Source organism: Pyxicephalus adspersus, chromosome 4 (genome assembly GCF_032062135.1).
Source record: "Pyxicephalus adspersus chromosome 4, UCB_Pads_2.0, whole genome shotgun sequence".
Taxonomy (NCBI): Eukaryota; Metazoa; Chordata; class Amphibia; order Anura; family Pyxicephalidae; genus Pyxicephalus; species Pyxicephalus adspersus.
The window spans coordinates 50,551,400-50,567,628 of record NC_092861.1 but is presented as its reverse complement, the minus strand read 5'-3'; the positions used below and the strand labels follow the sequence as shown (position 1 = coordinate 50,567,628).

The following is a 16,229-nucleotide window of genomic DNA, read 5'->3' as shown; positions in this document are numbered from 1 at the left end:
TTTTAACATCTCTATTCTATTATTATTATACAGTATTTATATAGCACCATCATATTACGCAGCGCTGTACAAAGTCCATAGTCGTGTCACTAACTGTCCCTCAAAGGAGCTCACAATCTAATGTCTCTACCGTAGTCATATGTGATTAATGTAGTCTAAGGTCAATTGTTAGGGAGAAGCCAATTAACCTCACTGCATGTTTTTGGGATCTGGGAGGAAACCGGAGGAAACCCACACATACATGGGGAGAACCTGCAAACTCCATGCAGATAATGTCCTGGCTGGGGATCGAACCTGGGACCTAGCGCTGCAAAGGCTGGAGTGCTAACCCCTGAGCCACCGTGCTGCCACTTTAATCTTCTAACCTCTTTATTCTACTTACTATTGGATAACTGAAAATATTATTTGTATTGCATTGTGCAATGATTCTCAATTAAGAAAATTAGCCTCACTGCTTCCTCTTTTAGAAAATCAGCCATTGACATGGAATGGAAAGTCATTTCTGCTAAACAGGAATCCTGTTCACACATTTAATCAATGCACTGTATATGTCTGTGAACTATGAGCAACAGGCCAGAAAGGCCCCTTATTTTTTTCTTTGCAATGTTGAGTACACCACAGCAGGAACTGCTAACATTCCATTAGCTATATCTGTAATAGGAATGCACTCCTTAGAGTAAACAGACCTTGTAATAGAGGAAGGGTGCTTGTAATGACAACCATGGATGGTGCTGAGTAGAACTCAAGGACTCATGGCACTGCAAGGGATTAGGGGTCTTCAGATAAATGACAGCTGATGTTGAACAGAATGCAATCCTGGTGGTGATGAGCTTTAGTGAGGTAAAGTGAAAGAAGAGAGCAGGAGAGCTTGTGGCCACAATTGGTCTTCATTTTGGTGCCAGGTCAATGAGGTACAGTATATGAAGTGTAAGCCATAACAGAATGCAGGTAAAGTGTGATGTTCAGCCAACAATCAAGTAAGGTGAGGATAACAATGACAAGTGATCATGACAAACAACAAAAATAGGCATCCCCTCTAATTCCTCGACGCCACATCCCATAATTTTTCTAAGAAAATAAATTCAAAAATAGGAAGGAAGAAGGGACTTTAAAAGGCATACTTTATCCCATATTTTACTGACTGATGCTATACAGCAAAAAATGATTTACATTCATATTTTGTACTAAAAACAATTTTAATAAAACATTATTTAAAAGACTTTTTTCCAGACTTATAATTGTGTTATCCTGATTACGTTGACATATCAGATTTTTCCTCAATGCGTTTCTTCTGTCTGTTATATCCACTTTGTTTAATGGAGTCAAGCCCCTTTTGGATACTCCAGTATATACAGAGGGCCAGAAGAGGAAAAAAAACACCAGCATTAGAGAAGAAGCATAAACACGCAATACACAGATTTAGCTCAAGCAAAGGCAGCTTGTTGGAGCTTCCTATGAAACTTCAGAGAAAAATATCCTAATGGGATTGAATATGGATTGAGCTGAAATTATATAGCTCTTTATTATGCTTGCTGGGTCTTCAAAACCAAAGCCCAATAATAAGAGCTACCTGTGGATGCGTGTCACAAGTGTGTTTTTTCCTCTTCTCTCCCTCTGTATATACTGGAATATCCAAAAGGGGCTTGACTCCATTGAATGAAATGGACATAACAGACTTTATGTTCCTCCTGAGGAAGTGACCAAAGTTACGAAACGCGCCGAGGAAAAGTCTGATATGTCAATGTAATCCGGATAACACAAAAATTAAATAAAGTCTGGAAAAAATTGTTTAAATAATGTTTTAGTTTTTTATTTTCAGCATGATAGCCTTTAGCATACACCCATGACATTAAAATTAATTAGTTCTGAGAGGGTTTTTTTTAGTGTGCCATACATAGAAAGCAGTCGTTTACTGCAACTGATATGTAAAATGTCCTAATTATGACACAGATTGTAAAACAGTATGACTAAAAAATACAATAACCGCGTTCAGTAGGGAATTACCCATGAGGACGCAGATATTCAGTAAAATGTGATTTACATATTCTGAAACAATTATATCATAGTATTTAATGCTTTAATATTCCAGAGGCAAGAAACTTGTTTAAATGTGTCTTATACACAGGCTGATCTTTTTTTTACCACTGCATGCGCACAAAGACCATCAGTTCCTGCTTGCTTAGAAGAATCTTTTCCTTTGTTAAAACAAACCTTCATTTTTCCTAAACAGTATTTAAAGCTACATGGATAGTAGGCTCTCTTATGGTGTCTTTTGACCTCCTTTTCAAACCTCTTGCTGTGACTCCTTAATCCTAAGGTTATCTGACATTAAACCACCACTTAGCTAACTAAAGTTAAACTGTTAGTCCTAGTGATCCAGATCTATAGAATAGGGGCGTGACTTGCCCAGCTAATGTGATCTCTGAACCAAGACAGCTGATCATAGATTTATGGTTAATGCAATCAATTCAGCTCTAGTTTGGCATGAACATCCAAAAATGCTTTCTGTTCCAAAACTCGAAAGCATGTGTGTATCAATATTTTCCCTAAAAAAAAAAATGAATATGACCTGCACAGTGAGCAAAGAAATGAGCAATACACCATTAGTGATGCATGTACCAGTACTTGACACCTCTGTCAGTATATGGATTCTCATATGCCATCCTTTGTGTAAACTTTTGCACATACAAATATATTTGGTACAATACCTCCACACATATAGTTGAGGAAGGTTAGCATATCTATAAATATTCTTTCTAACTGATTGAAATAGAGTAAATAAAGTAAATGGTACCTGTAGAAAAGGAGAAATTAATGTGTGAATCGAAAATGTTGGTATTATTGGTTGTAACAAATTATATATTGATAAATGATTAAATGAAGAAAAAAAAATACATATGAACAGGGGGCCTGATTTATTAAAGGTCTCTAGGACTGGAGAAGATAGACATGGGAGAACCTTTGTGATCCAGCAAACCTGGAATTATAATTGAAGGTATGGTAATTGGGGTAAATTTAGGTCTGACTCAATATACTAACAGGTCACCCTATTTTATGTGCAAATTTAAAGAGCATTCTAATTTTAAACAGTTGGGAATAATGGGTTTTCTCAAAAGTTCAAACAGAAAGCCCAACACTCAATTTTGGTTGAGGAGGACCTTAAAGTGTAACTAAATGCAAAATCAAAAATGTTTATAATACAGCATCAACACAGCAGATTTTATTTTTCTATGTTACCTTTGTAACCTGTTGACCTTGAAGGAGTTTATTATTTATTTACTAATTATTTTGTTAAAATTTCAAAAGCAAAAATCTTTTTGTATTGGTAATAGGTGACTGCTGTAGTTAAGTCCATCTACATTATCTAGTCAAGTGGTCCCCAACCTTTTGCAGGTCTTCCCCCAGAGTGACATCATGCTGCCAGAACCCACCCTCTCTTCCATCACAGGCTCAGACCTCAGGCTCAGAGACACAACCCGCCCACCTCCCTGAGCCTGCGATGTTTCCAGAAGATGTGGTTTGCGGCTCTGGCAGGTGCACCCCCCCCCAAACGGGGACCTTCTCCTGACCCTGCTGGTGGGTGTACCTGCCAGAGCTGAGGCCCACCTGTCAGATGGACGGACTGGGGGTTGGGAACCTTTGATCTAGTCTATCTAACACCTAACTCTGCAACAGTTCAAAGGCTACAATACTCCTTCATAGATACGATATAGTGAGTGTAGCCACCCTAAAAATGGAAATGTATTACTGGCAAAATTGTTAGGTGAAACAAAAGGGAAAAGCCACATAAAGAAAACAAATGCAGCTACCACATCTAAGAAGCTGCCAAATGAAATTAGCAAGTGGAGCGGAAAAGAATGTCTTCAGTGGACAGACAATTAGCACAAGAGCTGACAACCCCCGGGACTTTAGCAAAGGGTAAGCATAAGTATATATTGTATCTCCTTGGACAAAATAAATATATACTGGGGTTGACACCAATACGTGCATTTTTTTATCTGTCTTAAATCAGGCTTTTAAACAATCTTACCTGCTTCTAAGGATTTTTGAGAAATGCTCTTTTCACCCACCTGCATTTGGTAGGAGATGCTGAATTACAAGCCACTCCTGACTCAGAATATCTAAATGATTTTCAAACAAGTGTAATTGCAGCAGAATTAACCCACACTGAGCAGCTACCTGCAGTTTCCATACAAGTAAGGCATCATGACTTTAAGACAACAGAGTTGACTCCTCATTATTATGATTTCACTGTCATTGCATGGAAAGCAACAATGGGGATGAGGCATGTCCTACTTATCAATTTTTTTTAACTGACCACTTGTGGATCCACCCGTGAATTAAGACTTGTTATGGTGTTTATGACCTTGTGAATATATATGTACTATTTATGCAGTTCAAGCACAGAACACATATCATGCCAGTGTAGTAATAACAAGACAAGCTAAAAAAAATCCTGTCTTACTGATAGTTTGTACTATCACTGAGTTTGTACGAATATGTAAATATTAATTAAAATAAATCCTGTATTACTGATACTAGTAGTAATAGTTTGTACTATTACTGAGTTTGAATGAACTATGGAAAATTTTTTTAATACATAACCTACTATTTTTACTAATTACCATTGTCCTTTTTTTATAAAGATCATTTGTGTAGTGATCTTTTCACAAAAGTAGCACAAGATGCTGTTAACGTATATATTAAAGTCCAATAATCTAATGTACTGAACAGTCTAAAGAAAAGGTCATTGCCTAATGTTACTTTGCCACCATTAACATGCTTTATATGATGTTTTATTATGCTCATTTATGCTTTTGTATCCTAGATCAAGGTGAGACAACAAAATTTTAATTTGTACATAATATATGTTTGCTGCCTGTTAATAATAATAGAACCCAATACTTATTATGCCCATTCATTCTTTCATTAGTTATCCCTAATGTGTTCTGTATGATGTTTCTTTTAAACAATTCAAGACCTTGGAATATCCATATTAATAACCTAGCGCAATTATGTTTCCACCCTTAAACAGAACTAATGTTCTGTTACTTTAGTTATAAATTAGGCTTAGTAAACTGTTCATAAAATGGACAACATGTTCTATGCTAAGAATATAAAAAAAGTGGATTTAATCAAGTAAATCCATGGAATTGCTTTTTAAAAATAAGGTTCACTACTTAAAAATTTGTTGTAACATAAAATGCAAACATAAAAGGGAAAATAGTACATACCAGTAAGAAAGAATGCATGAATATATCACATATATAAGGTTTAATATTTTATTTTTATCATTCTTTTTAATAATAACAATATATTTTAACAGATTCCTAGCCTAAAGGGTTTATGATGTTCCTATAAAGTTCGGACAAAGTATTTATTCGATTTAGTATTGGCTATGGAAAAGGAGATGAACAGGAGAGTTGAGAAAAGTGGGACTATCAAAGGGCAATCATTAGTAAAACATATTTTCAAATCTTTAATAAATCTAATAAATTACAACCATCCCAAATAATACAAATAAAACAGATTGGATTGTGCACATATATGTTTCAAGAATTGTTTTGAACCTAACATATATACATCCCCTCCAGGAATATCACCTTTGGAAACAAATTGATTCCTCAATGCGTTTCACAGAACTTAAGCTTCAGGAATGAGCAATAAGCATAGTAGAGTCACAATGTAGTCTAATAGCACAAAAGTCCAGTCCAATGTTCAGTAAAACATTTAAAGCAAAACATTTTTTACTAACTATATAGTTTGTAAAAGTAGGTGCCAACACACACAGATAAAGATTTCTATATCATCTTTTATCATCTTAGTTAACGCAGATAAGATAATCTTTTAATCATTGTTTATTCTGTCACTTTACAATGCTAGATATGCAGGGTAAATAATGTTATCATGACTACAATTCACCTTGAAAAATGAATTTGTCTTACATTACTGGCAACCTTAATTTAAAATACTCTAAATAATAAGTACAAGTATATTATTATAGGTCATTCCCCTCCTAAGCAGTTACCCTGAGTGTGACTCGAGGTAGAAAAAAAGATGCTTAAAACGGTAACCTCGAGTCACACTGGGGGTAGCTAAAACAGTGAAATACAATAGTAAATAGAGCCTTAACTGATCCACCAGCATCCTCCTTCACGATCCCTGTCCTCTTCCTTCCACCGGCTGGCTTCCTCTGCATGCGATGAGTCAACGGGAGTTCCCGTTGCATCAGGGACAAAGCGGGAATTTCGAATCTATTTGTATTGCATTCAATACAATATAACTGTATTGAATGCAATACAGTGGCTCTATATGTGTAAAAGCAGTACATTGTCGTTCATGAAAATATATTTTACAGTATAATATAATAGTAAGAGTATAATATATATATAAATTTTAAATGATTTTTTTACAATTTTTTATTATATGATTTATTATTTTGATATGATTTTGTGTTTCAAACTTTGTTTTACTCATACTATTATATTATACTGTAAAATACATTTTCGTGAAAAACAATGTACCGCATTTAGACATTTAAATCCGGACAGAAATGAACCGCCCAAGAGGTAATATACTTCATGTGAGAAATGTAAAAATCAAATAGGTATTTGAATGTAGTGGTTATTTTATACATCATGTATACATATGTGTGTCACAGGTATTCTAAAAATACACATACAGGAGCTGAACATTTTGAGTAATTTGAATGAGACTAATTTTATGTATTTTTTCATATCAATGTCAAAATTCATAAGACTTTCACATTCTGAAAAATAAAAGGGCTTTTTTTTACTAACTTATCTATCAGTGTAAAATATGATATTGTACACCAGTATTCATTTCTTGCAGAGTAAGACAAGTTAGATTTGTAAAACATCTGTTTATTTAGAGCCATATTTTAAACCTTATTAAATATTCAGTTTGCATAGTCAGACATTTACACCAACATTGTTAAATGAAAAAGGAAAGTGTTAGTGAAGTTACCATTAACAATACAATTGGCTGCTGAAGAGTATAGGCAACAATTTGTATAATAAATCAGGCCAACCTAGTGAGATTTGCTAACATTTACACTACATTGAACACGTTAAAAAATTAAATTAGTGATTAGGAAATATATTTACTAAGTTTACCAGTTAAGGCCCCCTATGCCCTTCCCATACCATATATACTCTAAGGCAGTGGTCCCCAACCTTTTGCAGGTCGCGGACCACTAAATGCACGGACTCTGGACCGAGCATGTGCCGAGAGCTGTGAGTCACTCAAAGGGGAAGAAACTTCCCCCCAGATTGACGTCATAATGCCAGAATCTGCCTACTATCCCATCGGGGGTCTGAGCCTCCGATAGGGGAGTGGGCAGGTAGTGTTCAGAGACACAACCCGCCCACCTCCCTAAGCCTGCGATGTTTCCAGGAGACATGGTCCACGGCTCTGGCTGGTGCGCCCCCCCAAGCGGGGTCCTTGTCCTGATTCCTCTGGTGGGTGCACCTGCCAGAGCCACGGACCACATGTCAGACCGCCACGGCCCACTACTGGGGGTTGGTGACCTCTGTTCTAAGGTACCAACCCTAGATCAGCTTGAGAACCCCTTTATTTAGCCTACACTGGGTCTTCTTTCTACATAATATATCATGGTATAATGCACTCGGGGTGGTTTTTGCTTACAAGCTGGAAAGGAGAATCTATAATTGTAAGTTTAAAGACAACTTAACTTTAACCATTGTGACTGGGTATTGTGAACAATAACAGTGAACTTGTTGTACCTACTTTAGTTAATCAACCACAATGGATCAACATTGTAGGGATGCTGAAATATGAAGTACATAGTGTAACCTACCTGTGCAGGTAAACAAAACTAGATAGAAAGATATTATAAACTCTTTAGCAAGTAAAATAAAAGTTTTCATGATTATGAACTCTGTATTTAATTAGAACTCCAGTTTTAGAACAGAACTTCTATGTTTATAATCTTCCCATACCTCTTCAGTGATCATTCCCAGAATAATGATTTAATTAATTTTCTAGGAATTGTGTGACACCAACAAAAAGTTTTACAGTATTTTTAAAACAATATAAATAATAGATCTGGAAAATATTTGCATATCTCTCAGTGCAGCTTGGAAATTTATCCTAAATTTTTATTTCTTTTATGGGGAAATACAAATGTTTCTCCTCCAAATGAGTTTAGTCATGCCCCGTCTCAGACAATAACTGCCGCCATTTCAGACACATTGTTTTATTTATGAATTCAAAGAGCTATGGCTGTTTTATTAATGCTTGCTGCAATCTTTTAAAACATTGATTATGCACTGCACTGTGATGTAGCATTTTATGTTTTGTAAAAAAGCAGAGTGAATGGGTGGGCCAAGCACTCCTCCCTTTTCCAGGCCAAATATTTAGGATGTCTAGGAAGCACCAGGCCTCAGATGTTGCAGCCTGAGGCCAGGTGGGCCAGCTGTGGCTTAGGGGTTTTGCATCGCTAGGTCCCAGGTTCGATTCCCAGCCAAGACATTATCTGCATGGAGTTTGCAGGTTCTCCCCTTGTCTGTGTGGGTTTCCACTGGGTACTCTAGTTTCCTCCTGTTATGTCACAGATAAAATTTGTGACAGTTTATGCAAATATTGATGGGTTCAATTTGAAGTGCACAAAGAGAGATAACACAAAGACTTGAATGATTATACTATTTAATAATAAGATAGATAGACAAAACAATGCAATACTGTAATAACAATTAATAAGCGGTAACAAAAGATACTTAGCTGCACAATATGTATGTGTGTATGTATGTATATATATATATATATATATATATATATATATATAAATATATATAAGCTTGCCAGCTGGAGTAACACCTACAATTCATCCCAGCTTAAGGTGCTTAGATCACTTACATTTGTTTTGTCTTTCTATGGCATGCTTAAAAATAAATAAATAAATACCTGTTCATTGATAATTGATTCTCATTTAATATTCCACCTACCATTATGGTGACACTAGTTTCTAATCACAGACTTGAAAGATTATACTATTTAATAATAAGATAGATAGACAAAACAATGCAATACTGTAATAACAATTAATAAGCGGTAACAAAAGATACTTAGCTGCAGAAGAAAACTGAATTCACCCAAAGATTCTGCTGGAAATCAATAACTTGGCAGATGATCAAAAATACATGTTGCATCCAGCAAGCTCTGGTCAAGACTAGTTCATTTGGTATGGCACTGTGTTTTTAACTATTCAGGAAGGAACTAAGATAATGGCTGGTGTTTGACCAGTACTGACCCATAATCATCCTTAAACCTTACAGGATATGCTGCATTCCTTTAGGATGACCTCATATATGGTATACATATACCAGTATATACTGGTAAAGCATTATTGTTGGTGAGACATAACTGATATTAAATAAATTGTGCTAACCCAACACCTCCCACATTCCAAAAACATGCAGTGAGGTTAATTGGCTTCCCCCTGAAAATTGACCTTGCGCTACATTAATGACATATGACTATGATAGGGACATTAGATTGTGAGCTCCTTTGAGGGACAGTTAGTGACACGACTATAGACTTTGTACAGCACTGCGTAATATGATGGCGCTATTTAAATACTGTGTAATTATAGTAATAATAAAAGGCTGTGTGCAGCCTGTGAGCTGGGTAAATTTTGTGTTTTTGCATGTAACTGATTCACTATGCGGAAAAAGCCTGGAATTTTTGTGTTTATGGAGACTTTTTGTGAATAAAAGTAGGCAGAGTCCTGAAATTGAATTCAAGCCTAAAGTACCTCTCTGCAGCAAGTGTGCTTTGAAGCTAACCCCCACAATATGTATGTGTGTATGTATGTATGTATATATATATATATATATATATATATATATATATATATAAAAGCGTGCCAGCTGGAGTAACACCTACAATTCATCCCAGCTTAAGGTGCTTAGATCACTTACATTTGTTTTGTCTTTCTACGGCATGCTTAAAAATAAATAAATAAATACCTGTTCATTGATAATTGATTCTCATTTAATATTCCACCTACCATTATGGTGACACTAGTTTCTAATTGAAATTATAAAAAGGTCATGCACAGCTAGAGTTAAGTTCAGTAATTGCTTTCTGCATATGTTTCAAATTTCAAATGCCATTTCATAGCCAGATTTACAAATCAAAAGAAATGAAAGAGTATAAAGGCATTGGGTCAGTTAATTTAAATATGACAAAATTTGATATTACAATGTACAAGCTATGTTCGTAGATAACAAGTTTTTTTTTTTTAATTAAAATATATCTGCAGAGCTTTAATAGAGTCAAATTATAAAACCACACTTAATTTATAAAGATATTTAAAAAAAGTTTCCAAAGCATAATGTACGCACAAAGTAAAAGAGCATTTTTTATTATGTCATAAAACATTTCAACAATTCTACTACATATTATTTTAATGCTACACCTACTACTTTTTGTATGCTGTTCCAGGGCAATATTCAGATAGATGTCATCTCTTGATATAATATTGTATTATATTGTGTATATTAGACAGCTCCCTGTGGGCAGCACTGTGTGTATCTGGCAGCCCATAGAGTCAAGTGAGTATTGCACTATGGGGAACAAGTATACAAAAACATATATGCTTTAAATATAATAAAAACACAACCTGATTTACCAGTGATGTCAGTTTTAAAGTAGATTTTGAACACTTAGGTATCAGAGCTGACTGGGTGTTGAAGGGGCGGCTAGCCGGCCAGCATATTTCTATTACTACTACTACTACTTTTAGTACTTTCTATTAGGTTTGTTTAAGACTATAGGTTAACACAAGGGCAAACATTTATACTCACTAAGCTTGAATCACTAGCCAAATCAATAGGCCAATAATCTGAGAATTTATTTTTTACTTTTTACAAATTTTTACTTACATGCTGAAGTGAAAGGGGTCGTGAAAGTGCAGTAATGGAATTAGTGACATATAATCGAGAGTTTAGTTGAAGTAGAGGTTGTATCTAGATAAAAAAAAGTTTATTAGTGATGAAGATAACTCTATAGGTAGGTTGGTGAAGATGGTGAATTCTTGAAGGGTACATACCCCAGGTAGGACACACTTATATACTCTAATCAATCTTAGAGCAGGATGTGGGGGGATATAGGTGGCCCCAACAGTTAGGTAGTTTCATGCAATAGTGCTTTAGAGAAAGTCAAGAGCAAGGACAGACTATTAGCCTTCCACTTCCTAAAACAATATAATGAATGTAGTAATTGAAGCTAGTCTAAAAGGAGGGTATAAGATAAATGAATCACTAAATGTTAATGGCTAAAGATAGGGGGTAGCAGGGAATTGATTACTATGGACATGCCAAAAGAGAACCAAAGACCCAAAGAATAAATATTATAATAAGTAAGTAACCAATTACCTGAGCCCAGGAGTTGTGGATAATTACAAAGATGTTGAAGGTATCATAAAATACCAATAGAGTTGGATACTGTGGGTGTAAGTAATAATAGTGTAGGTATAACTACTGGGAATTTGGTCAGTACAGATACAAAAACATAGTACAGAGTTGGTCCTACCTGAAAACAGTGTCTGTATGGAAGGAAAAAAGCGTTATAATGCCATGTGTGTGTCTCCAAACAGCCAGGGAGGCTGTGTGTTTCAGGAAGCCTAGAAAAGTCTGCTCCTTCCTATTGACCGGAGTGCCCATCAGCAAAGGCGCATGCGCGCTGCTCCTCCCTACAGTCGGGGATTCCCTGTGATGTCATCCCGCCTCCAACCCCGGCGAACAAAAGGGCTGGTTCTGTGGCTCCAGTGCTCTGAGTATCCGGAGGGTGATGCACCCGAAGGGGGCAGATCATATGGGGGAGAGATGAAGGCTGATGCAGTGAAACTGCATATGAGCCTCAGTGGCCGCAAAAATGCAGCCCCCGCAAGGTGGGGTAAACATCAGGGGGGGTCCTTTAGAGCAGAATTGGATGATGCAGTTGTGGTTAGATAAGATAGGCAGAAACCAAGTGTAATCACACCTGAATTGGGGTGAGATGTTTGGTACAAACATATATTGAGAAACAAGATAATGTACTGTTTGATTAAAGATTCAAGTATAGTCTAGATTCAAGAATCATATACAAGGTAATGTTACAGTAAAATAATTAAAACAAGCAAATGGTATATTCAAAAAGTGCTTATGATATATCCAATAATCATACATATAAGCAAAGTTAAGGAACTAGTAATACAGTGATATTAATGCTAAGTACTGATAGTTGGTTCATACAATAACACAGAGAACATCAAATGGCAAAATGAACTAAAGAATGATCTGTATCAGCCTTTGAGAATATCAGCCGCATGTGTTTTGGGCTTTCACGATTCCATTACTGCACTTTCTTGACCCCTTTTACATCAGCATGTAAGTAAAAATTTAAGCATACCATATATTTTTCTGTTTTAATAGCATATTTCTAAATCTCCTATACATTTACAAAATTTGGATATATACATCACCTATGACTATTGAGATGTTCAGGTTATACTTTATTTGCTGTTTCAAAGACATTAGGTGTACTTCAATGTACTTACCGTAACTTTCTCTGATAGAAACGTTATTTGCTGTTTCAATGACATTATGTGTAATCGTCTTGACATACATTTATACCACTGATTCTGTTTTTAAAAAAATATATTTTCTTTTTTCTCAATATTCAAACCCTATGTACATATATAGACCGTTAAACTTGCTTAACATCATATCCCTGAGGAAGCCCATCCGTGGCAAAACGTGTTGGATTCAATACAGCTTAAGCATGGTCCCCTGCATTATTATATAGATTATATCTTATTATATTTAATCTATTGTATTGCTAGAAATATGTATGTATAGGCACTAAGTGATCCATATGCTGTGCATTGTTAAACAGGTATGGAGCTTTCACTTGTTTGTATTCGTTTGCTTCACTAATTGTGTATAAATACACCTGTTTTTCTTCAAATTTAAGCATGGTCCCCAGCATTATTTTTGCCTAAATCTATTATATTGCTAGAAATACGTATGTATAGGCACTAAGTGACCCATATGCTGTGCATTGTTAAACAGGTAAAGGGCTTTGACTTGTTTGTACTTTTTTCTTCCAATTTATTTGTGAGCCCAAAACCCCTTTCTTTTATTCTCTTTCTACTTTTACGTCTACTTTATTATCTGCAAATTAGTACAATTTGTGATAATCATATGGTAAAATCTTGGTACTTTGCTTTCTAAAATGTTGCTTTGCTACTCTGCTACTCATTTCCTCAATAATGCAAATCCATGTGGCATAAGAATGTAGTGTGCACACTGATAATTGAGACTTCGTTTCAGGTTCATTTTCATTAAATTTAGAATATGTTATGTTATTAATTATTACCACTTTTATGATCAGTACTGTAAATAGAAAAATAACAATGATAATTTGTTGTTCAAGGTGCAATCTGCATACCACCTGCATGCCAAAGTTACCTTTCTGATGGTTTCTGTCGCTAATTGATGTAAAGATGGTGAAACAACTGAGCGGAGGCTGTCTTTTCCACTAATGGAATCCTGCAGGCCAATATACGTCACAGCATTGCTGGTAAGAATTCTCTGAAAATCCTGTAATAAGAATGACTTTAATGTATTCTTTTTCCAAGAATGTACCATTTGGTCAAGATTCAAACACATGCGGCTATTTTAAAATATACACATTTGCTTTTCAAGAGTTCTGAAGAGAATATAATACACATTTACCTGTAACAAAATCAACACATCCACTCAGCATTTACTTAAAAGCACACGGTGACAAACTATTACAATGCTCAGCCAGCTGAAAGGGCTTTAAAATATGTTCTTGACATGAGGAGCACATCAAGCACAGTCATTGCAAAGGAAGTTGGTTTCTTCCTAGAAATCCACATTCACATTGTCATTGAAAAATAATTTATAAATTCATATTTTCAAAAAGGCCTAACAAGAGAATCAGTTGTATGAATCATTTGACTGATTTGACCGTGCCAATCTCTTCATACAACAATGAGCCAATTTGCATGAAAATCTCATAGCGTGGCAAAGCCAGTGTATTACAGTTACATTTACCTCAATGGCCAACATAAAATGTTCCTTTTCTTCTAACAGATTTTTTTTTAATTCTCCTTTAAACAGACGCAGATGTAATTGCTGGTGTGCAGCTTTTCTAATTAAAATAAATTATATGTTTACAGGATATAAAAGCCCATCTATTCATTTTCTTATTTAACTATTCCATGTCCCTAGTGCGTTGTATGTTTGTTAATCATAAATTATGTCTTATAGCAGTATACTGTGGTTCTGCTTTACATTAACAGCAGGGGAAGATGTAAGGCAGCTTAGATAAAACAATTATATGTATCCAAACCTTTATTTATGCAAGGCAATAATAAATTGTTTTTTAGTAAAACATGCTTATACAAGCCAAATAAAGTGATATATATGGTAAGAAATAGTAAGTTAATTAAACATACACACCATTGTATTTAAGCTTACACAGGAATAAACTATTAAATAAATCAGAAAATATGGACTTTTTGTGAGAATCTACCTAACATTACTGGGGTGAACCAGTAATTTGTACTTTTTTCTCCCCTAGGTCAGTTACCTCATGTCGCCCCCTCCCCAAACTGCCTTAAATGCAGACTCCTAAGGCTATGTTCAGACTGGCAGTGAGGTTGCGGTGTAATTACCACTTTCTAATGCAAGTGAACATCAGGGACATGCTACATGTAATGTCCACCCATAGCAGCCCCACAGAGAATGAATGGATGCAGCAGTGGGAGGTTCAGCACCTCTTACTACAGTCAGCTGTCAGATCTGCCAAGTAAGCACCTGGAAAGGAGCCAGCCACCAGAAGCAAGGTGGAATTGCCTGATCCCACTGCAGGTCTAAACTTAATGTATTTTTAAAAATCAAATACCAGGACACACGCACACACTGCTGACTGGAGAAGAGACACACACAAAGCAGCCAGGATGTTTGAAAATCTGTGCAGCCTGGGGGGGTGGGGCGTTTGGGACAGACTGTGCCGCCTGGGGGTAGGGATAAACTGTGCAGCCTAGAGGGGGGTTGGGACAAAGTGTGCAACCTGTGGAGGGGGACACACACAGCGCAACTGAGGGAGGGGAAAACGCAAAGTGCAGACTGGGGGGTGGGGAGACATATTGCAGCCGGGGGGTGGGGGGTGACCCACATAGAAAACTGGGGAGAGGGAAAAGGCACATAGTGCAGTTTGGGGGTGGAGACACGCATAATCAGCTCACCTACCAGTGCTAGAAAACTCTTGGCTGACAAAAAAAGAGGGACAAACTCTCTGCTCAGCTATTGGCTGAGACTTACATCCTGGGCTCACTGTAGAAATGTGTCAAAGATATTTCATGTGTACCACTCTGACAGGTACAGGAACTCCCAGCCGATACAGAGAAAAAAATCTCTACTGTACCTACCAAAACAGTGCAGTTGGAGTGACTGAGGTTTGCTCCCTGGTGGCCACCCGGCCCAAGGCTACAGTCTGGGTGGCCTATTCAAAACTGCAGCCCTGACCATGGATGGGTAAAACATCTCGTAATTAGTTATCATTTTGAGATAATTTATCTGAGCTAAGATGAAGTTAAGGCTTTGTTTTTATGCTTTTTTGGTTTGGTGTAAGTAGAAGTTTTCAAAATTAAGTGCAAACTGTTTTAAATGAACAGTGATAGTCCTAAATGTTAGGTCTGATAGTTTTCTTCAATGAGCACCATGGATCATATGCCTTGGAACCTATTTAGAAAGAATTAGAAATTGTCTGTAAAGTATGAAATGTATCTGAAGCCAATGTGACACAACAAGAAGAATCCCATTATTGTACTACAATAAGTGCATAGCTATAGAATGAGAATAAGGGATACCCTCATGTATTGTTACTGTCAATTTGAAACAGATAAAACTCTATCCCTAAAACCTTTTGAGGTATTGTATTGTAGACTTCATTGACTCATTTATCTTAGCAACAAAATTAAGGTTTATAAATTACAATGCACATAATTCCAATAGGCACCCTTTAACTGTACAGTATATAGATTGCAAAGGGTACAATTACATTACGTACTCTAAATGTCTATAATGAAGTAATAATTTCAGAGTTAGGTACTCCAACAAAGTAAAGCAAATATCCTTCTATACATTTACCTTTCCCCACTTGTAAGAACC

General features: G+C 36.1%; 1 protein-coding gene across 1 annotated transcript in view; it reads right to left on the bottom strand.

Moving 5' to 3' along the window:
• LOC140329754 (inactive N-acetylated-alpha-linked acidic dipeptidase-like protein 2) overlaps positions 1–14,651 on the bottom strand; it is an 82,894-nt gene extending 68,243 nt beyond the window's left edge. Inside the window, exons 1-3 of the mRNA XM_072410145.1 lie at positions 14,647–14,651; positions 14,109–14,205; positions 13,497–13,628 (exon numbers count right to left, since the gene is read on the bottom strand). Coding sequence (XP_072266246.1) covers positions 13,497–13,628; positions 14,109–14,205; positions 14,647–14,651 — 234 coding nt within the window. The remainder of the gene's footprint in view (positions 1–13,496; positions 13,629–14,108; positions 14,206–14,646) is intronic.
• Between the last annotated feature and the right edge of the window lie 1,578 nt (positions 14,652–16,229).